This window comes from Eumetopias jubatus, unplaced genomic scaffold (genome assembly GCF_037043125.1).
Source record: "Eumetopias jubatus isolate StellerSeaLion01/CBP00866 unplaced genomic scaffold, mEumJub1_p1.0 scaffold_4, whole genome shotgun sequence".
Classification (NCBI taxonomy): domain Eukaryota; kingdom Metazoa; phylum Chordata; class Mammalia; order Carnivora; family Otariidae; genus Eumetopias; species Eumetopias jubatus.
In genome coordinates this window covers 52,323,933-52,346,574 of record NW_028274810.1, presented here as the reverse complement: position 1 = coordinate 52,346,574, position 22,642 = coordinate 52,323,933, and the positions used below count along the sequence as shown (strand labels likewise).

At 35.7% G+C, this 22,642-nt stretch overlaps 1 protein-coding gene across 1 annotated transcript in view; it reads right to left on the bottom strand.

Annotated features, from left to right (window-relative positions):
• DNAI4 (dynein axonemal intermediate chain 4) overlaps window positions 1–22,642 on the bottom strand; it is a 97,135-nt gene that overhangs the window by 71,372 nt on the left and 3,121 nt on the right. Inside the window, 2 exon segments of the mRNA XM_028102371.2 lie at window positions 1,329–1,513; window positions 12,972–13,149. Of these exon segments, the coding sequence (XP_027958172.2) occupies window positions 1,329–1,513; window positions 12,972–13,149 (363 nt within the window).

The following is a 22,642-nucleotide window of genomic DNA, read 5'->3' as shown; positions in this document are numbered from 1 at the left end:
AAAACAACATTATTCTTTTATTTAGATGTTCTTATGGGTAATTAAATATATAAATAAAAACATTATCATATTGAGAAATCAAATATAATCATGTAAAAAACTGATAAAAAGAAACTTCTTTAAACAGAGTTGTTTTGTAGTGTTCCTTAAATAAAAAGTCATTATAAATATATTTTAGAGATAAAACATGTCAAACCTATGTCTAAAGTCCTTCAATGGATTCCTAATATATTTAGAATAAAAAGCTAAAATACAGTCTACCTATCCAGTTTCTTCTTCTTCATTATCACTCTTCCCCTTCCCCATTTTTCCTCAATCTTTCAGTTCTCTCTTATTTTATTAGAGCTTTGGCCTGGAACTTCCTTTCATTTTTCACCCATTTTCTGCTCATCATTCAAATCCCATCTTAAATGTGATTTATTCAATTTTATAAAGGTCCTCTCAAGATTTAATTAAAAGAAAATCTATATACTGGTTGGGAAATCAATAAATTGAAGAATACAAAAATAGTTTCTTTAAACATATGAACTTAATATTACTTCATGATATTATATACCTTTTTGCCTTTTCTATTTATAAGTCCAACTGTCCTCCAAAAGGATAGATTTGGTTTAGTGGAATATTCTTTGTTTTATAGAGCACTCCTATGACTACTTTATGCAAATTTGGAGGCAGACTCTCGAACAGCATATTTTCTCTTAAAATTTTGTGCTTAGTTAACATCTGGAAATTTTAATTTGTCAGATTGAAAATTACACACTCAAATATTTCCCCATATCTTTAGATTATTTTAGGACATCCTGTTTTATTATTGCAAAGACTCTGAACTTCTCCACTGTAAGCATTAATAAAATTTCAGTAATGTGTCTACATAATACATGCATAACATTTCATTTACAAAAAAATTATGAAACAGAAGAGAAATCAAACCGTAGAAGAACAGGGATTTGCATGGAAGAATGGAGTTGGGAGGGGGGGCAGTCACAGAGAAGGAAAGCTACTTCTTCCCATAAACTGCAACATAAAAGAAACTGAAGAAATGTGTCTGTGGGTGTGTGATGCTAGCCTCACCTTTTGGTTCCTCAGGAAATCTTGAGGAAAATCTACATATTTTTCTCACAAATGTTTTGGTGTGTCAGGGAACTCTTAAGTCATGTAAAGCTCTATATCTAACTAAAACATGAGGGGAACATAGAGATGGCTAGTACACTAATGTAGAGTGGAGTTGGGAGTCTGAAGACAACTGACATCAAAGTTATATATATGCAACTTAAATGAAAAGACAGTACATATGATATAAAAAAGAACAATAGAATAGTATACTTTACCTTGTAAACTGCCCTAACATACTAGGATTTATTGTATTCTGATACAGGCTATAGGAAGATATATATTCTGATGCATATGATCCTTCTTGTGATGTCAATAATTTATTTGGCTTTGCTGCACCCATATATGGGTCTTGATGGTAAAGAGGTCGGGGAGTAACATCAACTCCAAGTGTATTAATTACCTGTGGAAAATGGTTATTTAAAATGAAATAAGTAAAAAAAAAATGAGGTTTCTGAATAATAGGTCCTAGAAAACAGAAATAAAAGCAGTAGAAAAAAAGAAATACAGTGTTTCTAGGATGGAATAAACAAGAAAAGTTGAATGAAAGATTTTATGCTTAAAAATTTCTTTTTTTTTAAAGATTTTATTTATTTATTCATCAGAGACAGAGAGAGAGGCAGAGGGAGAGGCAGGCTCCCAAGGAGCAGGGAGCCCGATGCGGGACTCGATCCCAGGACCCCGGGATCATGACCTGAGCTGAAGGCAGACGCGCAACCATCTGAGCCACCCAGGCGCCCCCTGCTTAAAAATTTCTTAACTAGGCACACTTTTTAAAAACGTCTTATTCATGTTTTTACCTATATGCAAGTAATACATATTAATTTCAGGGAAATTCAGAAAGGTAGAAAGATAATTCATCCAGATTGTTAATATTTTTGTATGTTTAATTTTTTATGTATAAGCTTTAAAAAACCCACTATTATTCATCCAACATTTTATTAGTAAACATTTCCCAGTTTTCACATATTGTTATTTTTGCCTAATTCTTAATCTTTTCAATTATGAAATTTAACATACAGAAATACAGCTCTTACATTCAAGTTTTTAATCCATTTTGAGTTAATTTTTGTGTATGGTGTAAGTTAGTGGTTCAGTTTCATTCTTTTGTATGTGGCTGTCCAGTTTTCCTAACTCTACTTATTGAAGATACTGTTTTTCCCCAGTGTGTATGCTGCTCTTTAATTGTAAATTAACTGACCATATCCGTGTAGGTTTATTTCTGGGCTCTCTATTCAGTTCCATTGATCTTTGTTTCTATTTTTGATGTATGTGTTTATGTACAAATACCATACTGTTTTAATTACTAAAGCTCTGTAATACAATTTGAAATCAGAGAGGGTGATGTCTCCAGCTTTATTCTTTTCTAAGATTGCTTTAGCTATTAGCTCAGGGTCTTTTGCTGGCCCATACAAATTTTAAGATTATTCTATTCTGTGAAAAAATGCCATTGAAGTTTTGATAGGGTTTGCACTGGCTCTGTACATTGCTTTGGCTAGTGTGGACATTTTAACAATATTGACTGTTCCAATCAATAAGCATGGAATATCTTTTTATGTATTTGTATCTTCAATTTCTTTCATTAATATCTTGTAATGTTCAGTATACAGATCTTTTACCTCCTTTGTTAAATTTATTTCTAGGTATTTTATTTATTTAGATGCAATTGTAAATGGGATCATTTTTTAAATTTCTCTTTCTGAGCACTGGATATTAATGTATAGAAATGCAACAGATTTCTGTATATTAATTTTGTATCCAGCAAATTTACTGAATTTATTTATTATTCTGATAGTTGTTTGGTGGCCTTTTTAGGACTTTCTATATATAATATCATGTCATCTACAAATAGTGACAGCTTTACTTCTTCCTTTCCAACTTGGATACCTTTCATCTCTTTTTCTTGATTTATTACTTTATCTAGGACCTACAATACTATGTGAAATAAAAGTGGCAAGAGTGGACATCCTTGTCTTTATCTTGATCTTAGAGGAAAAGTTTTCAGCTTTTCACCATTGAGTACATATATGGCCTAATTATGTTGAGGTACATTCTCTCTATACCTGCTTTGCAGAGTTTTTAACATAAATGGATGTTGAATTTTGTCAAATGCTTTTTCTGTATCTATTGAGATGATCATATGATTTTTATCCTTCATTTTGTTAATGTGGTGTATCACATTGATTGATTTGTGAGTACTAAACCACCCTTGCAATCCCTGGAATACGTCCTATTTGATCATGATCTATAATCCTTTTAATATATTGTTGAATTTGGTTTACGAATATTTGGTTTAGGGTTTTCTATCTATGTTCATCGTAGACATTGGTGTATAATTTTCTTTCCTTGTGGTGTCCTTGTATGGTTTTGGTATCGGGTAATGCTGGCCTCATAAAATGAATTTGGAAGAGCTTCCCCCTCTTCCTTTATTGGAAAAGTTTGAGAAGAATTGATATTAATTCTTCTTTGAATGTTTGGTATAATTCACCACTGAAACTGGTTCTAGAATTTTGTTTGTTGGGAGGTTTTTGATTACTGACTCACTCTCCTTAATAGTAATCAGACTGTTCAGATTTTCTGTTTCATCAAATTCAGTCTTGATATGTTGTTCATTTCTAATGATTTGTACATTTCTTCTAGGTTGTCCAATTTGTTGGCATATATTTGTTCATGATATTCTCTTATGATCCTTTGTTATTTCTGTGGTATCAGTTGTAACATCTCTTTTGTTTCTGATTTTATTTGAACCTAATTTTGTTTATTTGAATCCCCTCTCTTTTTTTCTTGGTGAATATAGTTAAAGATTTGTCAATTTTGTTTATCTTTTCAAAAAACCAGCTTTTAGTTTCACTGATCTTCCTTATTATCTTTTCAGTCCCTATTTCATTTGTTTCTGCTCTAATCTGTTTATTTCTTTCCTCCTACTAACTCTGGGCTTCATTTGTTCTTTTTCTAGTCCTTTGAAGCATAAAATTAAGTTGTTTGAGACTCTTTTTGTTTCCTGAGGTAGGTATTTAACTCTATGACCTTCCCTTTTAGAACTGCTTTTGCTGCATCCCGCAAATTTTGGTATATTTCCACTTTCATCTGTCTCAAGGTATTTTTTTATTTCTTTTTTGATTTCTTGACACATTAGTTATTCAGTAGCATATTGCTTAATTTCCACATATTTTTGAATTTCCAGTTTTCTTTGTATAATTAATGTCTAGGTTCCTAACATTGTGGCTGGAAAAGATGCATGATATGATTTAAATTCTCTTCAATTAATTAAAACTCATTTTGTGGCCTAACATATGAGCTATCCTGGAAAATGTTCCATGTGTACTCGAGAAGAATCTGTATTCTGTTGCTTTGGGTTAGTATCACCCTTTCTGAGGCTCCATTCATTTTTCCTCATTCTTTTTTTCCACTCTGTTTTTGGCTTGTATAATCTCTATAGATCTGTCCTCAAGTTGGCTAATTCTTCCTTCTGTCAGTTAAAATCTATTATTTAGTTCCTCTAGTGAATGTTTAAAGTTTTGATTACTGTGCTTTTCAACTCCAGAATTTCCATTTGGTTCTTCTTTATAATTTTTTTGGTACAACCCAGAAACTGCATTTTATTTAATTAATTTTAATTGAGCTATAACTGACACATAAGATTGTATCCACTTTAGGTGTACTACATAATGATTTGATATATGTATATATTACAGACTGATTACAATAATAAGTTTATTTAAAATCCATCACCTCAGGGGCGCCTGGGTGGCTCAGTCAGTTAAGCATCCGACTCTTGGTTTTGGCTCATGTCATGATCTCATGGGTTATGAGATCAAGCCCCATATGGGGCTCTGTGCCCAGCAGGAAGTCTGCTTGGGGATTTTCTCCCTTTGCCCCTCTTCCACTCACTTGCTCTCTCTTTCTCTAAAATAAATAATAGATCTTTAAAAAAATAAATTATTGTTTTATTTTATTTATTTATTTGACAGAGAGAGAGACAGCAAGAGAGGGAACACAAGCAGGGGGAGTAGGAGAGGGAGAAGCAGGCTTCCCGTGGATCAGGGAGCCTGATGCAGGGCTTGATCCCAGGACCCCGGGATTATGACCCAAGCCAAAGGCAGACACCAAATGACTGATCCACCCAGGCGCCCCTTAAAAAAATAAATTAATTAAAATCCATCACCTCACATAGTTACAAAATTATTTTTTGTTATGATGAGAACTTTTTTTTTTTAAGATTTTATTTGTTTATTTTAGAGAGAGAGAGCATGAGGGGAGAGGCAGAGGGAGAAGAGAATCCTAAGCAGACTCCAGGCTGAGTGGGGAGTCTGATGTGGGTCCCTGACCATGACCCGAGCCAAAACCAAGAGTCGGACGCCCAAGCAACTGTGCCACCCAGACGCCCCATGATAGAACTTTTAAAATCAATTTTCTTAGGAACTTTCAAATATACAATACAGTATTTTTTCAAGTTTTTATTTAAATTCCAGTTAGTTAACATACATTGTAATATTAGCTTCACGTGAACAATACAGTGATTCAACACTTCAAGGCAACACCTGGTGCTCATTACAAGTACACTACTTAATCCCCATCACCTATTTAATCCATCCCTCCACCTACCTCCCCTCTGGTAATCATCAGTTTGTTCTCTATAGTTCAGAGTCTGTTTCTTGGGTTGCCGCTCTCTTCTTTCCCCCTTTATTCATTTGTTTTGTTTCTTAAATTCCACATATGAGTGAAATCATATGGTATTTGTCTTTCACTGACTGACTTATTTCACTTAGCATAATACTCTGTAGCTCTATACATGTTGTTGCAAATGGCTAGATTTCACTCTCCTTGTGGCTGAGTAATATTCCACTGTATATATATACCACATCTTCTTTATCCATTCATCTGTCGATGGATACTTGGGCTGTCTCCATAATTTAGCTATTATAGATAATGCTGCTATAAACATCGGGGTTCATGTATTCCTTCAAATTAGTATTCTTGTATTCTTTGGGTAAATACCTAATAGTGCAATTGCTGGATTGTAGGGTAGCTCTATTTTTAACTTTTTGAGGAAGCTCTATACTGTTTTCCAGAGTTGCTGCTCCAGTTTGCATTTTCAACAGGACAAGAGAATTCCCCTTTCTCCACATCCTTGCCAACAATAGTTGTTCCTTATGTTGTTAATTTTAGCTATTCTGACAGGTGTGAGGTGATATTGTAGCTTTGATTTGTATTTCCCTGATGATCAGTGATGTTGAGCCTCTTTATCGATATTTTCTGAATTGGATGTGACAGTCATCATACCTCTTTTTACTTCTTTAATCATGGTCTCTTTAGTTCTACGAAGATATTTATAATGATTTCTTTTAAATCTTTTTTTGTTAAATCTGACATCTGTTTCTTCCCACGGTTTCTATTGCCTGTCTTTTTTCTTGAGTATGGGTCATATTTTTCTATTTCTTTGTATGCCCTATGTTTTGTTGGAAACTGGAGAGTTTGATAACATATTGTAGCAACCCTAGGTATGGATATCTTCCTCCTTTCTAAAACTTGTAATTTCTATTTGCTTGTTTGTTTAGTGATTACCTAGATTACTTTTGTGAGATCTACTTCCCCATAATGGGTTGAATTGTGTTCTCCCAAAGAAGATATGTTGAAGTCCTAACCCCCAGTACCTCAGATTGTGGAAATAGGGTCTTTGCTGACTTAAGTTAAGATGAAATCATTAGGGTGAGAACCCTAATCCAGTATGACTGATGTCTTTATAAAAAGGGGGAAATGTGGACATAGATACACATAGAGGTAAGACATCATAAAATACACAGGGAGAACACAATGTGAAGACAGAGGATTGCAGTGATAGATCTACAAGCCAAGAAATGTCTAGGACTACCAGAGCCAGAAGCGAAACAAATCCTTCCTTATCATATTCAGAGGGTGCATATCTACACTAACACCTTGATTTCAGACTTCTGTCCTCCAGAATTGTGAGACAATGAACTTCTATTGTTTTAAGTCTTACAGTTTGTAGTACTTTGCTAATGTAGTTGTAGAAAACTAATATGCCCCCTCCCAACACCCCCACACAATGTTAACCCTCTGATGTTGCTTCTCAGGGATAAGCAGCTTTGGGTATCCCCACAGCCATCCTGGGATGACAATGGTACGGTTAGGGCTCTCTACTACTCTTGACTACACTCAGCTGTTAAAACTTCCCTAATTACCGGCTGATTGCTCTAGTTTTCAACAATGCCCTGGGGCACAGATTCTCTAAACCAAATAATTGTGGCTGCTTCCGGAGACTAACTTCTGAGGTCAATGTTTGGTATTCTCACTCCAAAATGCTCCTCCCAGCTGCCTTAGCCCCACATTCCCAGTTAACTAGCTAGCCTACAGTCTAGGGTGTATCTTCATTGAACTAATTATCTTTTTTTAAATTTTTTTTTTTTTAATGTTTTCTTTATTGATGAGAGTCAGAGAGAGAGAGAGAGTCAGAGGCAGAGAGAGAAGCAGGCTCCCCGCCGAGCAGGGAGCCCGATGCGGGACTCGATCCCAGGACCCCGGGATCACGACCTGAGCCGAAGGCAGACGCCTAACCATCTGAGCCACCCAGGCGCCCGAACTAATTATCTTTTTTAAAAATCCATGAATCTAACTCAATTCCCTTTCACCAAAACCTCCACTATATTTGAGTGTACTCTTAGGTTCAAACTTCCCCATGCTCTGTCGCAAATGAAGTTAGTTCCTTTTGGAAGACATTAGGAGCTATTTGTTTTACAGCTTGCATCTCCCCCTAGATAAAATCTCTGCACCATGGGAGTGGAAACAATGGGAAGCTTCCCTATGAGTGACAACCTCATTCTAGATGTTGAATGGTCCATAGAGGGGGCAGAGCAGTAACCTGAGATATTCTCAGCTTGCTTCTCCTGACATGGAACCATTACCTCATGATCCAGGGCAGGACCTCTGTATTCTCAGTGTGCCACACTCAAGGTAGAGTTCATCAGTAGGGATTAGGCAGAAGAAAGGAGTCCATACTTCTCAACTGTACTCACCCAGAACTTAGCCTCCACAACAGGCATTTGGGGGCAGGATGAGAAATGCTGAAGTTCTGCTTTGGGGAAAGAAAGCCCTACATGTGGGAGTTAAGGGGAAAGGGAGCCCTGTGCTCTTGGCTGCAAACAGTCTAGAGTAGAATGTATGCCTTGTTAAGCTGGGAAGGAAGAAGTGGTGGTCTTGGCTCAAATACCACAACTTTCTTACTAAATTGTCATAGATTTTCTTAAATGATTCTTCATTTACTGTTTGCCCTTAGGTCTATTCCCTGAGTCATTAAATCATTGTTTTTAAAAAATAACTGTTACCAGTTTCACTTGAGCTGGGCATTGGAGATCTTCATGCCATCATGCTGGAAAAGTTGAACTAATTATCTTTTTAAAAAATTGTAGGAAATACACAATGCAGAAAATTTATCATCTTAACCATTTTTAAGTACTTTCACATTAACTACTTTGACATTGTTGTGCAACCATCACCACCATGCATCTCCAGAACCACTTTCATCTCATAAAACTGAAACTGTACCTATTAAAAAAATAACTTCCCTCTAATAACCTTTCTTGGGATCCATCATTCTACTTTCTGTCTCTGAATTTGACTACTCTACATATCTCATCTAAGTGGAATCATTCACTTTTGATTCACTTATTTGCCCTTTTGTGACTGGTTTATTTCAATTAGCATAATATCTTCAAGGTTCATCCATATTGTAGCATGTGTTAGAATTTCGTTTCTTTTTAAAGCTAAAAATTTTCTACTATGTTTGTGTATACATATATATCAAATTTTGTTTATTCATTCATCTGCTGATGGAAATTTGGGTTGCTTCCACCTTTTAGCTATTGTGAATAATGCTGCTCTGAACATAGGTGTACAAATATCTGTTCAAGTTTCTGTTTTCAATTCTTTTGGGTATAGACCAAGAGGCAGAATTACTGGGTCATGGGTAAGTCTAGTTTTAACTTTTTGAGGAATCACAATACTGTTTTCCATAGTGGCTACACCATTATACATTCTTAGCAACAGTGCACAAAGTTTCCAAATTCTCTATATCTTCACCAACATTTGTTATAATCCATTATTGTGTTTTTAGCTATCCTAATGGGCCTTAGTTGTTATCTCATTGTAGTTCTGATCTCCATTTCCCTAATGATTAGTAATGTTGAGCACTTTTTCATGTGCTGTTGGCTATTTGTATATCTTTTGGAAAAATATCAAGTTCTTTGTCCATTTTTTATTGGACCACATATTTATTTATTGCTGAGTTGTAGAAGTTCTTTGTATAGTCTGAATATTAACCCCTTATCATATATATGATTTTTAAATATATTTTCCTCATTCCATAGGTTGCTTTTTACTGTGTTGTTGTGTCCTTTGATGCACAGAAGTTTCTAATGTTTGATGTAGCTCATTATACCCATTTTCTTCTGTTGCTGTATGGTGCTTTTGGTGTTATATTTAAGAAATTATTGCCAAAGCCTGTGTCAAAAAGTTTTTCCCTTACGTTTTCTTCTTCTTCTTTTTAATAGATTTTATTTATTTGAGAGAGAGAGACAGAGAGCACTCACAGGAGCACACGTGAGGGATGGGAGAAGAACAGAGGGGGAGGGAGAGGGACAAGCAGTCTGCGCTAAGCATGGAGCCAGACTTGGGGCTCTATCCCAGGACCCTGAGATCATGACTTGAGCCAAAACCAAGAGTTGGACACTTAACCAACTGAGCCACTCAGACACCCCTCTTCTAAGAGTTTTATAGTTTTAGCTGTAAGGGCTTGATACATTTGGAGTTATTTTTGTATATAAGGGTCCTACATCATTCTTTTGCATGTAGATATCCAGTTTTTCCAACACCTTTGTTGAAAAGACTGTCCTTTCCTCATTGCATAGAATTGGCATCCTTGTTGAAAACCATTTGAACTTATATGTAAGGGGTTATTTCTGGGCACTCTAGTCTATTCCATTGGTCCATATATCTGTCTTTATGCTAGTAGTGCACTGTGTTGATTCCTACAGCTTCATAGTAAGTGTTGAAATCAGGACGTGTGAAACCTTCACCTTTGTGGTTCTTTTTCAAGATTGTTTTGACTATTTGGGGTCTCTTAATTTTCCATATCCATTTTAGGATGGATTTTTTTATTTCCATAAGAAATGTAATTGGGATTTTGATAGGGATTGCTTTGAATCTGTATCTTGTTTTGGGTAGTACTGACATCCTAAGAAATATTCCAGTGTATAAACAAGGGATGTTTTCCCATTTATTATCGTCTTCTTTCATTTCTTTCAGCAATTTTTGTAGTTATCAGTGTACAAGTCTTTCACTTCCTTAGTTAAGTTTATTCCTAAGTATTTTATTCTTTTTGATATTATTGTAAATAGAAATCTTTATTCTTAATTTTCTTTTTGGATTGTTTTCTTTTTGGATGGATAGAATCCAAAACATTGTTGCTAGTGTATAGCAACACAGCTGATTTTTGTGTGTTAATTTTCTATACTACAACTTTGCTGAAGTGATTAGTTCTAAGTTGTTGTTGTTGTTTTTTTTCTTAAATGTGGCATCTTTGGGGTTTTCTACATATAAGATCATGTCATCTGTGAACTGAGATTTACTTTTTCCTTTCCATTTTGGATGATTTTTCTTTCTTCTTCCTCACTAATTGCTCTGGCTAGGAAACCCACTTCTCTCCTGAGAAGTAGCAAAAGTGGGCATCTTTGTGTTGTTCCTGATCTGAGGGGAAAAGCTTTCAGTCTTTCATCTCTGAGTCTGATGTTAACTGTAGTTTTTTCAGAATGCCCTGAGGAAATCCTTTCTCTTTCAGATTAGCTAAATGGTTTAAAAAAAATTTTTTTAATAATGAATGGATATTAATTTTTTTCAAATGCTTTTTCTTTATCTGTTCTGATGATCTCATAGATTCTCCCCTCCCAGTCTATTAATATGCCAAGTAATATTGATTTTTAAATGTTGGAACAACCTTGCATGCATTATCTTCAGTTGGTCATGATGCACTATCCCTTCTACATATTGTAATACCATATAATATGTATGTATTGTATGTATAACATATACATAATACATATAATATATACACAGTAATATATGATTGTTATGGACTGAATGTTTGTGTACACCCAAAATTCATGTTGGCCCCCTAATTCCAATATGATGGTATTGGAAGGTAGAACATTTGCAAAGTAATTAGGTCATAAAGGTGGAGACCTCATGAATGGGATTAGTGAGTGCCCTCTGAAAAGAGGCCAGAGAGTTAGTTAAATATCTTTCCACCATGTGATACATTGAGAATACATTGAGGATATATTGAGAAGTTAGCAGTCTGCAACCTGGAAGAGGGTCCTCACCAGAACTCAACCATGTTAGCATTCTAATCTTGGGCTTCCAGTCCCAGAATTGTGAGAAATAAATTTGTTTATAAGCCATCCAGCCAATAGTATTTGTTCTAACAGCCTGAGTTGACTCAGATAATGGTACATGTAATATATATGCAAATATATAGTATTCATTTATTAAAATTATATTGGCTTGTTTTCATTTTTTGGCTATTATAAACAAAGATGCTATAAAAATTTGTGTACTAGTCTTTGTATAAACATATACTTTATTTTCTCTTGAGTAGATACCTAGAAGTGGAATGTCTGGGTGGTATAGTAGGTATATATTTAACATTGAATAAACTGCCAAAGGGTTTTTCATTTTCCATTCCTACCAGCAGTGTATGAAAATTCTGGTTCCTCCACATTCTTGCCCACATTTGGTATGATCAGTCTTTTAATTTTAGCCATTCTAATAGGTGTTCAGCAGTATCTCAGGGTTTCAATTTACATTTCCCTAATGACTAATGCTGATCATCTTTTGATGTGCTCATTTGCTATCTGTATATGTACTTTGTTGAAGTATTTATTCCAATGTTTTGTTCATGGGGCGCCTTGGTGGCTCAATTGGTTAAGCATCTGCCTTTGGCTCAGGCCATGATCTCAGGGTCCTGGGATTGAGCCTCGAGTTGGGGGGTGGGGGGTGGTCTCTGCTCAGCAGGGTAGTCAGCTTCTCCCTCTGTGCTCATTCTCTCTCTCAAGTAAATAAATAAAATCTTTAAAAATGTTTTGCTCGTTTTAAAAATTAGGTCATTTTAATATTGTTTTGAGAATTGTTTATATATTTTGGATACAAGTACTTTATCAGATATATGCTTTATAAATAATTTTTCCCCCTGTATGGCTTCTTTTTTCATTCTTTTAGCAATGTCTTTCAAAGACCAGAAGAAGCTTTCATTTTGATGGAGTCCAATTTACCAATTTTATCTTTAATGGACTGTGTTTTTTTGTGTCATATCTAAAAATATCATTGCCTAGCCCATTCAGATTTATATATTACATACTTGTCTGTATATATATTATACTTTGATTAAAAGTTTTAAAAATTCAATTCTTAGTTTTCTAATGAGATAACTAATTTTGTGACTATTTTATATTTTCTAGGGTACACTACAAAGAAGAATGGATGTTCACTTTACTATCTATATTATAGCTAGGTTAGTTATTATTAATACCATAATCAACTAGTTCTTAAGGTCATGAGTAGACTTTCCTCACTCCACTCTAATGTTCTCATGATTAGTAATGAATTATAGGAGCCAACAGCCAATATTGTGCTTTAAGATATGTTATGTGGTAAAGACTTAACAAAATCAATATATCGATATTAGAAGTGAGTTGGTTATTTCAAAGCAGTATATTTTCTACCTTTAACATTTCAGTCAAGTTCTTTATGGTGCCATTTTCAAATAAACTCAGAATTCTAAAGAACATTACCTGTATGACTGTCCTTGGGGTAGAAATATTCATTTTTTCTGTTTTTATCTCAGGTAAAACTGTCAAGGTTTTTGACATAGCCATTCTGCTTTGGTTTACACCAACATATCCTTTTGTTTGACCTCCTTTTACTGTGTTAGTAAAGCTAATAGATTTCTTTGGCTGTGGGCCAACGCTCCTATATCAGGAAAAGAAAACATAATACAAAGGATCCATGATTGAAGGAAAATTAACCAACAATAAAAAAGCAGACTTTCATTTAGAAACATGGAAACAATCTGAACATATAAACAAGAAAAAATAATAGCTACCTGAGAGCTCATCATGTGTAAACAGAGTTCTAGAATGTTTACATGCATTCTGTCACTTTTTCCTTGCAATCCTTAAGAGGCTGCTATAAATATCATTTTATATAAAATCACAGAGGCTTAAGAGGGAAATATTCCTCCTAGAGTTGAAATTTGAAGCCAGCCAGTCCAATCCAAAGTCTGCACTGATTTCTCTAGGTCTTAGTTTCCTTATCTGTAAGATGGGGATATTAAATAGTACCCTATTCATAGATTATTATGAGGATAAATGGATTAATTTGTATATTATGGTTAGGAAGTCCCTGGCACATAGTAAGCATAAGTGAGTGTACGGTACAGCTAATAGGCAGAACGAAGCATGAGCATTGTGTTCCTGCCTGAACAATTACATAATAATTCTTAATAAGAAGATAAAATCAAAATGTTTGCATCCTGGAGGAAAAAAATACAATTTTACTTTTGTACACTCTGCAAATTCCTAAACACAAAAACCTACCTTATCATTTCTTTGTTCTAGTACTCTGATCATACTATGGATTTCTATAAAACAAGGATGATCTTCCTTTAGATTATAAAAAGGAAATCTGTTTCCAAAGAAAACATTTTGTCTTTTATTATTTTTAAATTTTTATTTTAAGTAGACTCCACACCTAACATGAGGCTTGAACTCATGACCCTGAGATTAAGAGTTGCATGCTCTGCTGACTGAGCCAGCCAGGTGCCCCAAACCCCCAAAGAAAATATTTTAAATGGTACTTTTACTTTTCAAATCATAAAAGACCAGACAAGAATGAAATATTTTTAAATGACAATCAATCCACTTTTCACATTTTATTTTTCTTCATAGCATTTATTACGACTTGACACTTTGTTCCTGTTGTCCATTCCTTTACTAGAATGTAAGCATCTTCAGGGCAAGAACTTTTGTCTTATTAATTGCTACATTCCTAGAACCCACAACAGTACCCAGTATACTGTGGTCACTAAAAAAGTATTGTTTAAATAAATGAATTTCATTCATGTGGTATTTCCAATTTATATTCTTTTAAAGTATGTTACTCTCTCCTCCCTCCTTCAATGTCTAAATGACTTTATCTTCAACATCTCTAAGAAAATAAGATCAATCAGGTAAAAACTCCTTAAATTATTTCTCCATTGTCATTACATTTTTCTTCTATATCCTACAAACTCATCTAAATTTATCGTTCTTTCTTCTTTCAGTAAAAGACTTGCCATTCCTATCTAAGGCTAATCTTTCTACCTGTGCTCTAAAACCTGTTGGTTGTACTTTCTCAGGGACTTCTGTCCATCAATATTTCCCTATCTGCTACATATTATTTCCTATCTTTTCCCCTGGAGCATATAATTATGCTCCAGTCATCCCCTTAACTTAAAAATCCTTCCTTTATGCCTTCCTCTATGTGTTACTTTATCTACCCTTCCTTTCATAGCTCAACTCTTTAAATATTAGTCAATACTACTACTTCCTTATTCCTCTTATCTGACCCATAATTCACTACAATCTAGTTTTACCTCCCCTCTCCTACCACATAGAGACTACTTTCATTAAAATCACCTAGTCCTTCAACTTGTCAAATCTAAGGGACTCTTTTCAGTACTTATCTTTGTAGCATCTGACAGTTGACACCTCCCTCTTCTGTGACACCACCATCTCTTATTCTTCAACCTCTTTGGGACCTCTAACCATCTGACCCTTCCATTTTCTATTAGTATCTCTTAGGTTTCTCTTCTTTCTCTATTTAATCCAGAATCCACAATTCATCAACTGAATCACTCTTTTACCATTACCTTCAACTTGTATTTTCTCTCTCCTTGACATTTTACCCTCCTATTCTTAAAAAACTAGTCCTCCCATTCTATTTTTCCTTTATTAGCTTCCTCCTTTGAAGATTACACTTAGGCTCAAACCTCAGTTATTTGTTTGTTCTCTCTCTCTCTCCACACATACAACACACACTATCCCTAAGTAAAGTAACAAAACCTATGGTTTCAATGACTACTTATATTCCACCTCCTTATGGCAGTCTGCCATCAACACCACCACCTCCTTTCTCCCTTTCCCTGAAGATTTTATATCCTAAATGACTCTCTCTCTCTCTCGAATACTACTTCTGGCATAATTCCTGAGTATTTCAATATCCATTAAGGTAATCCTTCTAATACTATGGCTTCTTAGCAACTTGAACCTTTCTCACATACATAATCTTGTCCTCCTTGCTATGTCAGCTACTTATTCCCGTGGTCATACATTTGATCTTGTCCTTAACAAGGTCAACTGTCACTTCCTATTTTTTCAGCTTATATGCCCTCTTTTTTTTTTATAATGAATTTTCTTGGATAGCTTACGCTCTCTCTCATAGCTTACGCTCTCTCTCTCTCTCTTTTTTTTTTTTTTGAGAGACAGAGAACCCATGCAAGTGGGAGGTGGGGCGGGGGGAGGGAGGAAGGGGCAAAGGAAGAGGGAGAGAGAGAGAATCTTAAGCAGGCTCCACGATCAGTGCAAAGCCTGATGTGGGGCTCGATCTCACAACCCTGAGATCATGACCTGAGCTGAAATCAAGAGTTGGACGCTTGACTGAGCCACCCAGGCACCCCTACACCCTCTTAATACCTAATTTCAAACAGCTCTATTCAACTCCCTTCAACTCCATTATCACCTTCAAGCCCTTGATTCTATCATATTTTACTGCTTCACCCACTCCTCTCATGCAATCTCTCTCTCCTGAGCTTAAGGTTAATAAATATAATCCACAGTTGATTAGGCATATCTTTGAGATACTGCAAGTTCAGGTCAGGCTACCACAATAAAGCAAATATCACAATAAAGTGAGTAAAATGAATGTTTTGGTTTCCCGGTGCATATGAAATTGTGTTTACACTATACTGTACTCTATTAAATATGCAATAACATTATGTCTAAAAATACAATGTACATACCCTAATTAAAAAATACTTCATTGCTAAAAAATGCTAACCATCATCTGAACTTTCAGCGAGTCATAATCACTGATCACAGTTCACTATAACAAATATAATAATAAAAACGTTTGAAATATTGCAAGAATTACTAAAATGTGACAGAGCCACAAAGTGAGCAAACGCTATTTGAAAAATGGTGCCGGAAGACTAGCTGGACACAAGGTTGCCACAAACCTTCAATTTGTAAAAAACACAGTATCAACAAAGTGCCATGAAGAGAAGTACAATAAAATGAGGTATGCCTGTATTATATATAATCCTTACTTACACTCTCATCATCCTTTTACTTTTTTAAATTCACTGTACTTGGCTGGCAAAACCAAAACTTTGATCAATTCCAATTACTTCTTACCTTTGAGCCTACACCTGTATATTAACCACATTTCTATCTTCTGTAAACTTGATGCCTTACCATTTGCCACACACGTTTAGGCCCAACATATCTTGTTCTGGACAAACTGATATGCTCAAGTCAATGTGTCTTGGTTTCCTGCCTCCCTTGTCACCCCCCCTCCCCTCCCAGGGGCACAATTTCCCAATGCAAACCAGTCTATCCCCAACTGCCTCCCTTGTCAGGCCCTCACACTCTGGCCCACTATATACCTTCCCTCATCACCCTATAACCAGGTACCAGACAATTAAGGATGGCCCCTATGTTCCAGAACCCACTGAAATTATTCAAACTAGCCAATCTTAAGCCTGCTTGCCATGCCTCACCTGTACCTTCCCACCAAAACCATGAAAAAGAAAGGCCCACAGTTCTTCCCTTTCCCTCTGCCTGATGACTGACCCCAGTGCTTCTCCATGTAGCCCCCTGTGGCATTGCCTACCCTCTCCTCTTGGTAACCATGAGTAATAGACTATTTTTTTCAATGGCAATCATCTGCTGATCTGTTGATCCTACTCTACTTCAAATTTTCTATTAATATGCTATATTTTAATTCAACCTGTACAGCTAAATGAAGCTGGAGAAAAAACATCTAACCATGATGCCAGGTCTCATTTTAAATTATGGATCATTAACTTAAAGTGTCTTTAATGCGCCAGCAATTATACTGTATTTTCTTGGTTCACTTTTTACTATACCTTCTAAGGTCACTATTTCATATTTCTCTCTTCTCGAATATCAACATCTACTCCCATCTTTATTTTCAGGTGATTAAATGAGAAAACTGAGCTAATCAAGTAACTTTCAAATATTCCTACTGTCACAACTATGCACCTGATTATATCTATACCTACATCCTCTATTTCTCTCTCATTACTCTGGTTGAATTACTTATGATTCCAGCTTAGGTCAATTCCTCTACTCATGTACTAGATTCAATTCCTTTCTGCCTATGCAAGGACATTGCTCTAGTAATTCTCTCATGCTTTTCTTGCTCTACTGCATTATTCCTTTTAGCAGGTAAACATGCTATTATTTCTCCTATCTTAAAGAATTTCTTTTGATTCTGTCTACCTCTCCAGCTACCATCCATTCATCTTTCCTTTAACTATAGCAACTACTTTGAAAGAACTGTCTGTACTTATTGTTTCTAATTTCCCTCTGTATATACTCTCTTGAACCTGATCCAGTCAAGTTTTAGCCCTTATCATTCCACCAAAAGAATTCTTACCAAGGTCTAGTTGCCTCTACAATATTAATTGCCAATGTTCTCATCTTACTTATCCGCAGAATTTACCCAGCTGCTTTTTTTTTTTTTTTTTAACTTGGATTGTAGGATACTTCCCTTATCTGGTTTTCTTCCTACTTTTTCTGCAATGTTCATCCTTGCACATCTTCTGTCTACACTCATAGACTAGGTGAACTCATCCAATGCATGATTTAAATACCATCTATTTGACTCCCAAATATTTATCTCTACCTTTCCTCTGAACCCTAGGCCCATATACCCACCTGCCTACTTGACATCTCTGACTCAAAATTAGCATGCCCAAAACTGAGCTCCTGACAATCTCACCCTTACCTTGTCCAGCAAACCTACTCTTCTAGCGGTCTTCCCCCACTTTTGTTAAAAGTAATGTTATTCTTTCAGTTGCTTGGGTGAGAAAACTTCAAAATATATCCTGAATCCAGCTATTTTGTTATAACCCTTGTTGCCACCATCCTCATACAAATAACTATCCTATCTCTCTTGGATTGTTGCAGCAGCCTTCTAACTCTTCTTGCTTAACCTCAATCCCCTGAAATCTATTCTCCACATGGCAGCCAAGAATGATCCTTTAAAACACAAGTTAGATCATATCACTACTCTGCTTAAAATCCTCCATTTGTTTACCATCTCATTCATAGTAAAAGTCTAAGTCTTTACTATGACCTAAAAAGTTCTACATGCATTGTTAGATCTCTGACTTCATGTTCAGTACTCTTTCCCTTGTATACTTTGCTCTTGTCACACTGGCATCCTTTATATTGCCAGGTGTATTTTCCTATTGTAGCCTTTGCCCTTGCTGTCCCCTTTGCCTGAAATGCTCTTCCCAATAAATGTACATGTTTAGCATCCTTTCTTCAGGTCTTTACATAAAACCACCTTCTTAGTGTGGCCTTCCCTGATTCCCCTATCTAAAAATGTCAAACACTCCTCTCAAATATTTCATAAGCCCTTGCTTTATTTTTCTCATTAGGACTTACTTACTAACAAACATAATGTATCTTTTACTTAAATATCTTATGAATTAGTTTTCTCTCCTCCACTTAGAATTTAAGTTTCATGAGGGTAAGGATTTGGGGCTGTTTTGTTCCCTGCTGTATCCCTAATGCCTACAATAGTACTAAACATACAGTAGCTGCTTAATGAGTATTTGTTGAATAAATAATCCCTAAATCATTATATCTATCTCAAAACATGCAATCTTCATATTCAGGTGTTTACCAGCCTACTGGGTGGCTCCAGCTAAACGTCTATAAGACATCTCAAAGTGAATAGATACACAATGAAATATCACATTTACTATAAACCAGTTCTTCCTTTTTTACTCTCTATAGGACCCAATTAGAAATGAATTAGTGAATGATGTTTCATTTATCAATTAGGTAGTTACTGGGATCTCTTGAGAGAGCATTATCAGTGAACTCTCCCACATCTTCGCACTGTAAGTTCTATGGGAAGGAACCATGTTTATCATGTCAACAGTTACAGCTCTAGCTCTTAGCACTCTGTCTGACAGAGTAGGAAATCCGAAAATACAGACCATTTTTTGAAAGAAATTGAAAGACATGCCTGTAGCCAATTATGTGAGAAATTTATGGTACATCTCTAACTGTATTAGAAAATATATGTTTTCAAAAGAGGAAAATTAGAGAAGGTTTGAGATTTCAGGAGGTAACCACTTTGAAAACCACTACACCTGAAAACAGAGTCATCATACAAGTGGTCATGTAAAGGTGTATGTACATTATTGAGTTTTCCAAAGCAGGGACCTAATTTGTTTTGACTCCTGTATCTTCATTATCTAGGGCAATAACTGAAAAATATAAGGCATTCAATTGGTATCTATAGAAAGAACTCCTGATAATCACTTCCATGAAAATAGGGGCAAATGACATTAAAAACATGCTATACGTACAGAAATCTCACTATGAAATAAATAATCACAAGAGGAAAAGTAGGTGTGGCTTGTGAAAGTTTCTGTATTAGTCCCTTATTTTAGTGGGAAGATGGTAATTCCAATGTAAACCAAATAAATTTCTTCCATTCATTCAAGTTATTTATAAAACACTTCCTGTACATAAGGCCCTGTGCTATACACTGGCAGGGATACAATATGAATCAGATATGAACCCTAAGGAGCTTATAGTCTAATAAAAGAGCTAAAACACATACATGATTATAATGGAAGCACAAAATTTTATTTGCCGCGAAAGAGTAAAGTGACCTGAACCATGCTTCTGAAAAATTTAGCTAAAAATTTTAGTATGCAGAAACATACTAAAAGTAAGACCATTAATTAGATGCTATGGGAATAGTCCCAGATGAGAAGTAATCAAGGCTTAACATGGGGTGGCAGATGTAGAAATAAAACAAATACAAAATATACCTCTGTTCAGCATGTTTATTTATTTTTTGCATTTTGATGCTTTGACATCAAAGAACTTGCTGACCCTGGAGGGACTGCTCCTCCCAAGGCTAATCAATTCCTAAACATAGTAAGGGACTCACCTGCCAGCGCCCTTTCGTATGCAAATCAACCAATCCAGAGCCTAAACCCTTAACCAACTCCTTTTATTGGGCTCTCTCAGAGATCTCACTTTCTGGGCCATTACCCACCTGCCCTAATCACCCCTGGAACAGGAACCAGACAACTAGATACTCCTACGACCAGAGCCTTTTGAAATTATCCAAACGAGCCAATTCTAAACCTGCTTATTCTGCTTTGTCTGTTCCTCCCACAGAAACCACAATAAAGGTGCTTGCCCATGTTTTCCTCCAGCTTGTTCTACCTCCTGACTGGCCCTTCTGCTTTCCCAGCTGGCCTCCTGTGTATAGTGTGGCATGCTATGCCTCCTGTTCCTATGGATCCATGAGTATTTAGAAAAGCTTCTCCCCTCATAAGTCATTTCCATGTCTATAAAACATATCTCAAGTACCCTTAAAAGATAGACACAGAACTGATAGGACTTACATAACAATGCCACTTAAACCTTAAATTTCAAAGAACTTCCACCTATATTTTCTAATTCAATTCTTAAAATAACTTGTAAGATACTTAATAGTCATATTTTACAAGTAAGAAAGCTTAAACTCAAAAGTCAATTTAAATGCTCAAACTCGTCCAATAATTCACAGGCTATTAATCTGTTTGTACATTAAAGTTAATAATAGTATGTATCTTGTAAAGTTAAGGTGATGATTAAATTAGTCCTTACTTCTAAGTAAAGTTAGAAGTAAGTTAAATTGTAGACACGTTCATGTTAGGTATCAGTGGTATCTTGGTGGAGCTATCTGGTGGCAGTTGAAAATGCAAGAGTAAAGTAAATTTGAAGGAACAGAAGTGAGAGCTAGAGATTCAGATTTGAGAATTTTTGCATGGAGATGATAATAAATGAACAGAGTCCCCAAATAAAAACCTAAAGGCACAAAGAGAAGGTAACAGAGCCAAAGGAAGAAATTGGAGATAGTAAAAGAAATCAGAAAAGAGGCATTGACTTTTGACTTGTGACTTTTGACTTATGATTTTTGACTTTTGAAACCTTGTGGTCACTCATTATTGACCTTTGAATAGTTTCTGTAGAAGTAGAGACAACAGACTGCAAGGGTTAAAGAGTGAACATAGACGTTTCTGGTCCAACAGGTAAAGACCACAAAAGTCACTAATCTTATTTTTATCACAAGAAAAAGGCTTAGCAAACTGAAAATCAACACGTCTTTTTAGATCCATCAGATCAGTTTATAGACAAACCACTAGCCAGAAAAGCTGGACAAGCAGGAGAAAACAGAGAATCACAACTTACAGACACTCCGAATGGGGCCAGGGAATGGTAGGAAAACTTAAAGGGTAATTGACTAATTGCAGGAGACTGAGTGTAAACTGATTTGAAAGATAAAATCTCCCAGGGCCCAGCCTCATAGAGGCCTACCATGACACTCATCAGGCTCTCAGGAAGAAGATCAAAGAAAAGCGCCCTCATAATTCCAGCAGGGGGATAGGCATGACCATTCTAAAATATACCCAGAATGTTCGGTTTTTCTTAACAAAGGTCTACTCTCAAGGAAAATTATTTTAGCAGAGCCTCATCAACATGTGGGAAGGGAAATACACAACTCCAAGTCCCTCTAGACCTCTTGTTTCACCCAAGGAAAAAAATCTGAGAAACACTTATGAAGGTCACAGCCCAGGGTAAAAGTCCGACTAAAAGACTAAGACTTAATTACAGGATTATGGAACACTTCTCCTACCAACATCTTACCACCACACCACCAGGTCTCCAGTACAATAACAGGGGATTGAAATGGGAAGAACTACAAAGCTCAGACTCCATGACGGAGTCTCTAGGGGAACCTAAAAAAAGAGACAAAAACGAGGACACTAGAGGAAATTGAAGCCTCATAAACCTACTGCTACAGCAAACACAGCCTAATCCCTAGCCAGATAAACACAAAACCTCACACTAAGGGCTTATTTACCTCAGTTCATATTACCTGATGCAACATGTTCAGCTTTCAACAGAAAATTACAAAGCATATCAATGGGCAAAAAAGAAGTCTGAAGAAACAAAGCAAGCATTAGAGCAGACTAAGATTGGCAGAAATTTTGAAATTGTCAAGATTGGGAAATAAAATAATTGTGAGTAATATCGTAAGGACTCTAATGGAAAAAAGGTGGACAGATAACATGAAAACTCTAAGAAAGAATCAAAAG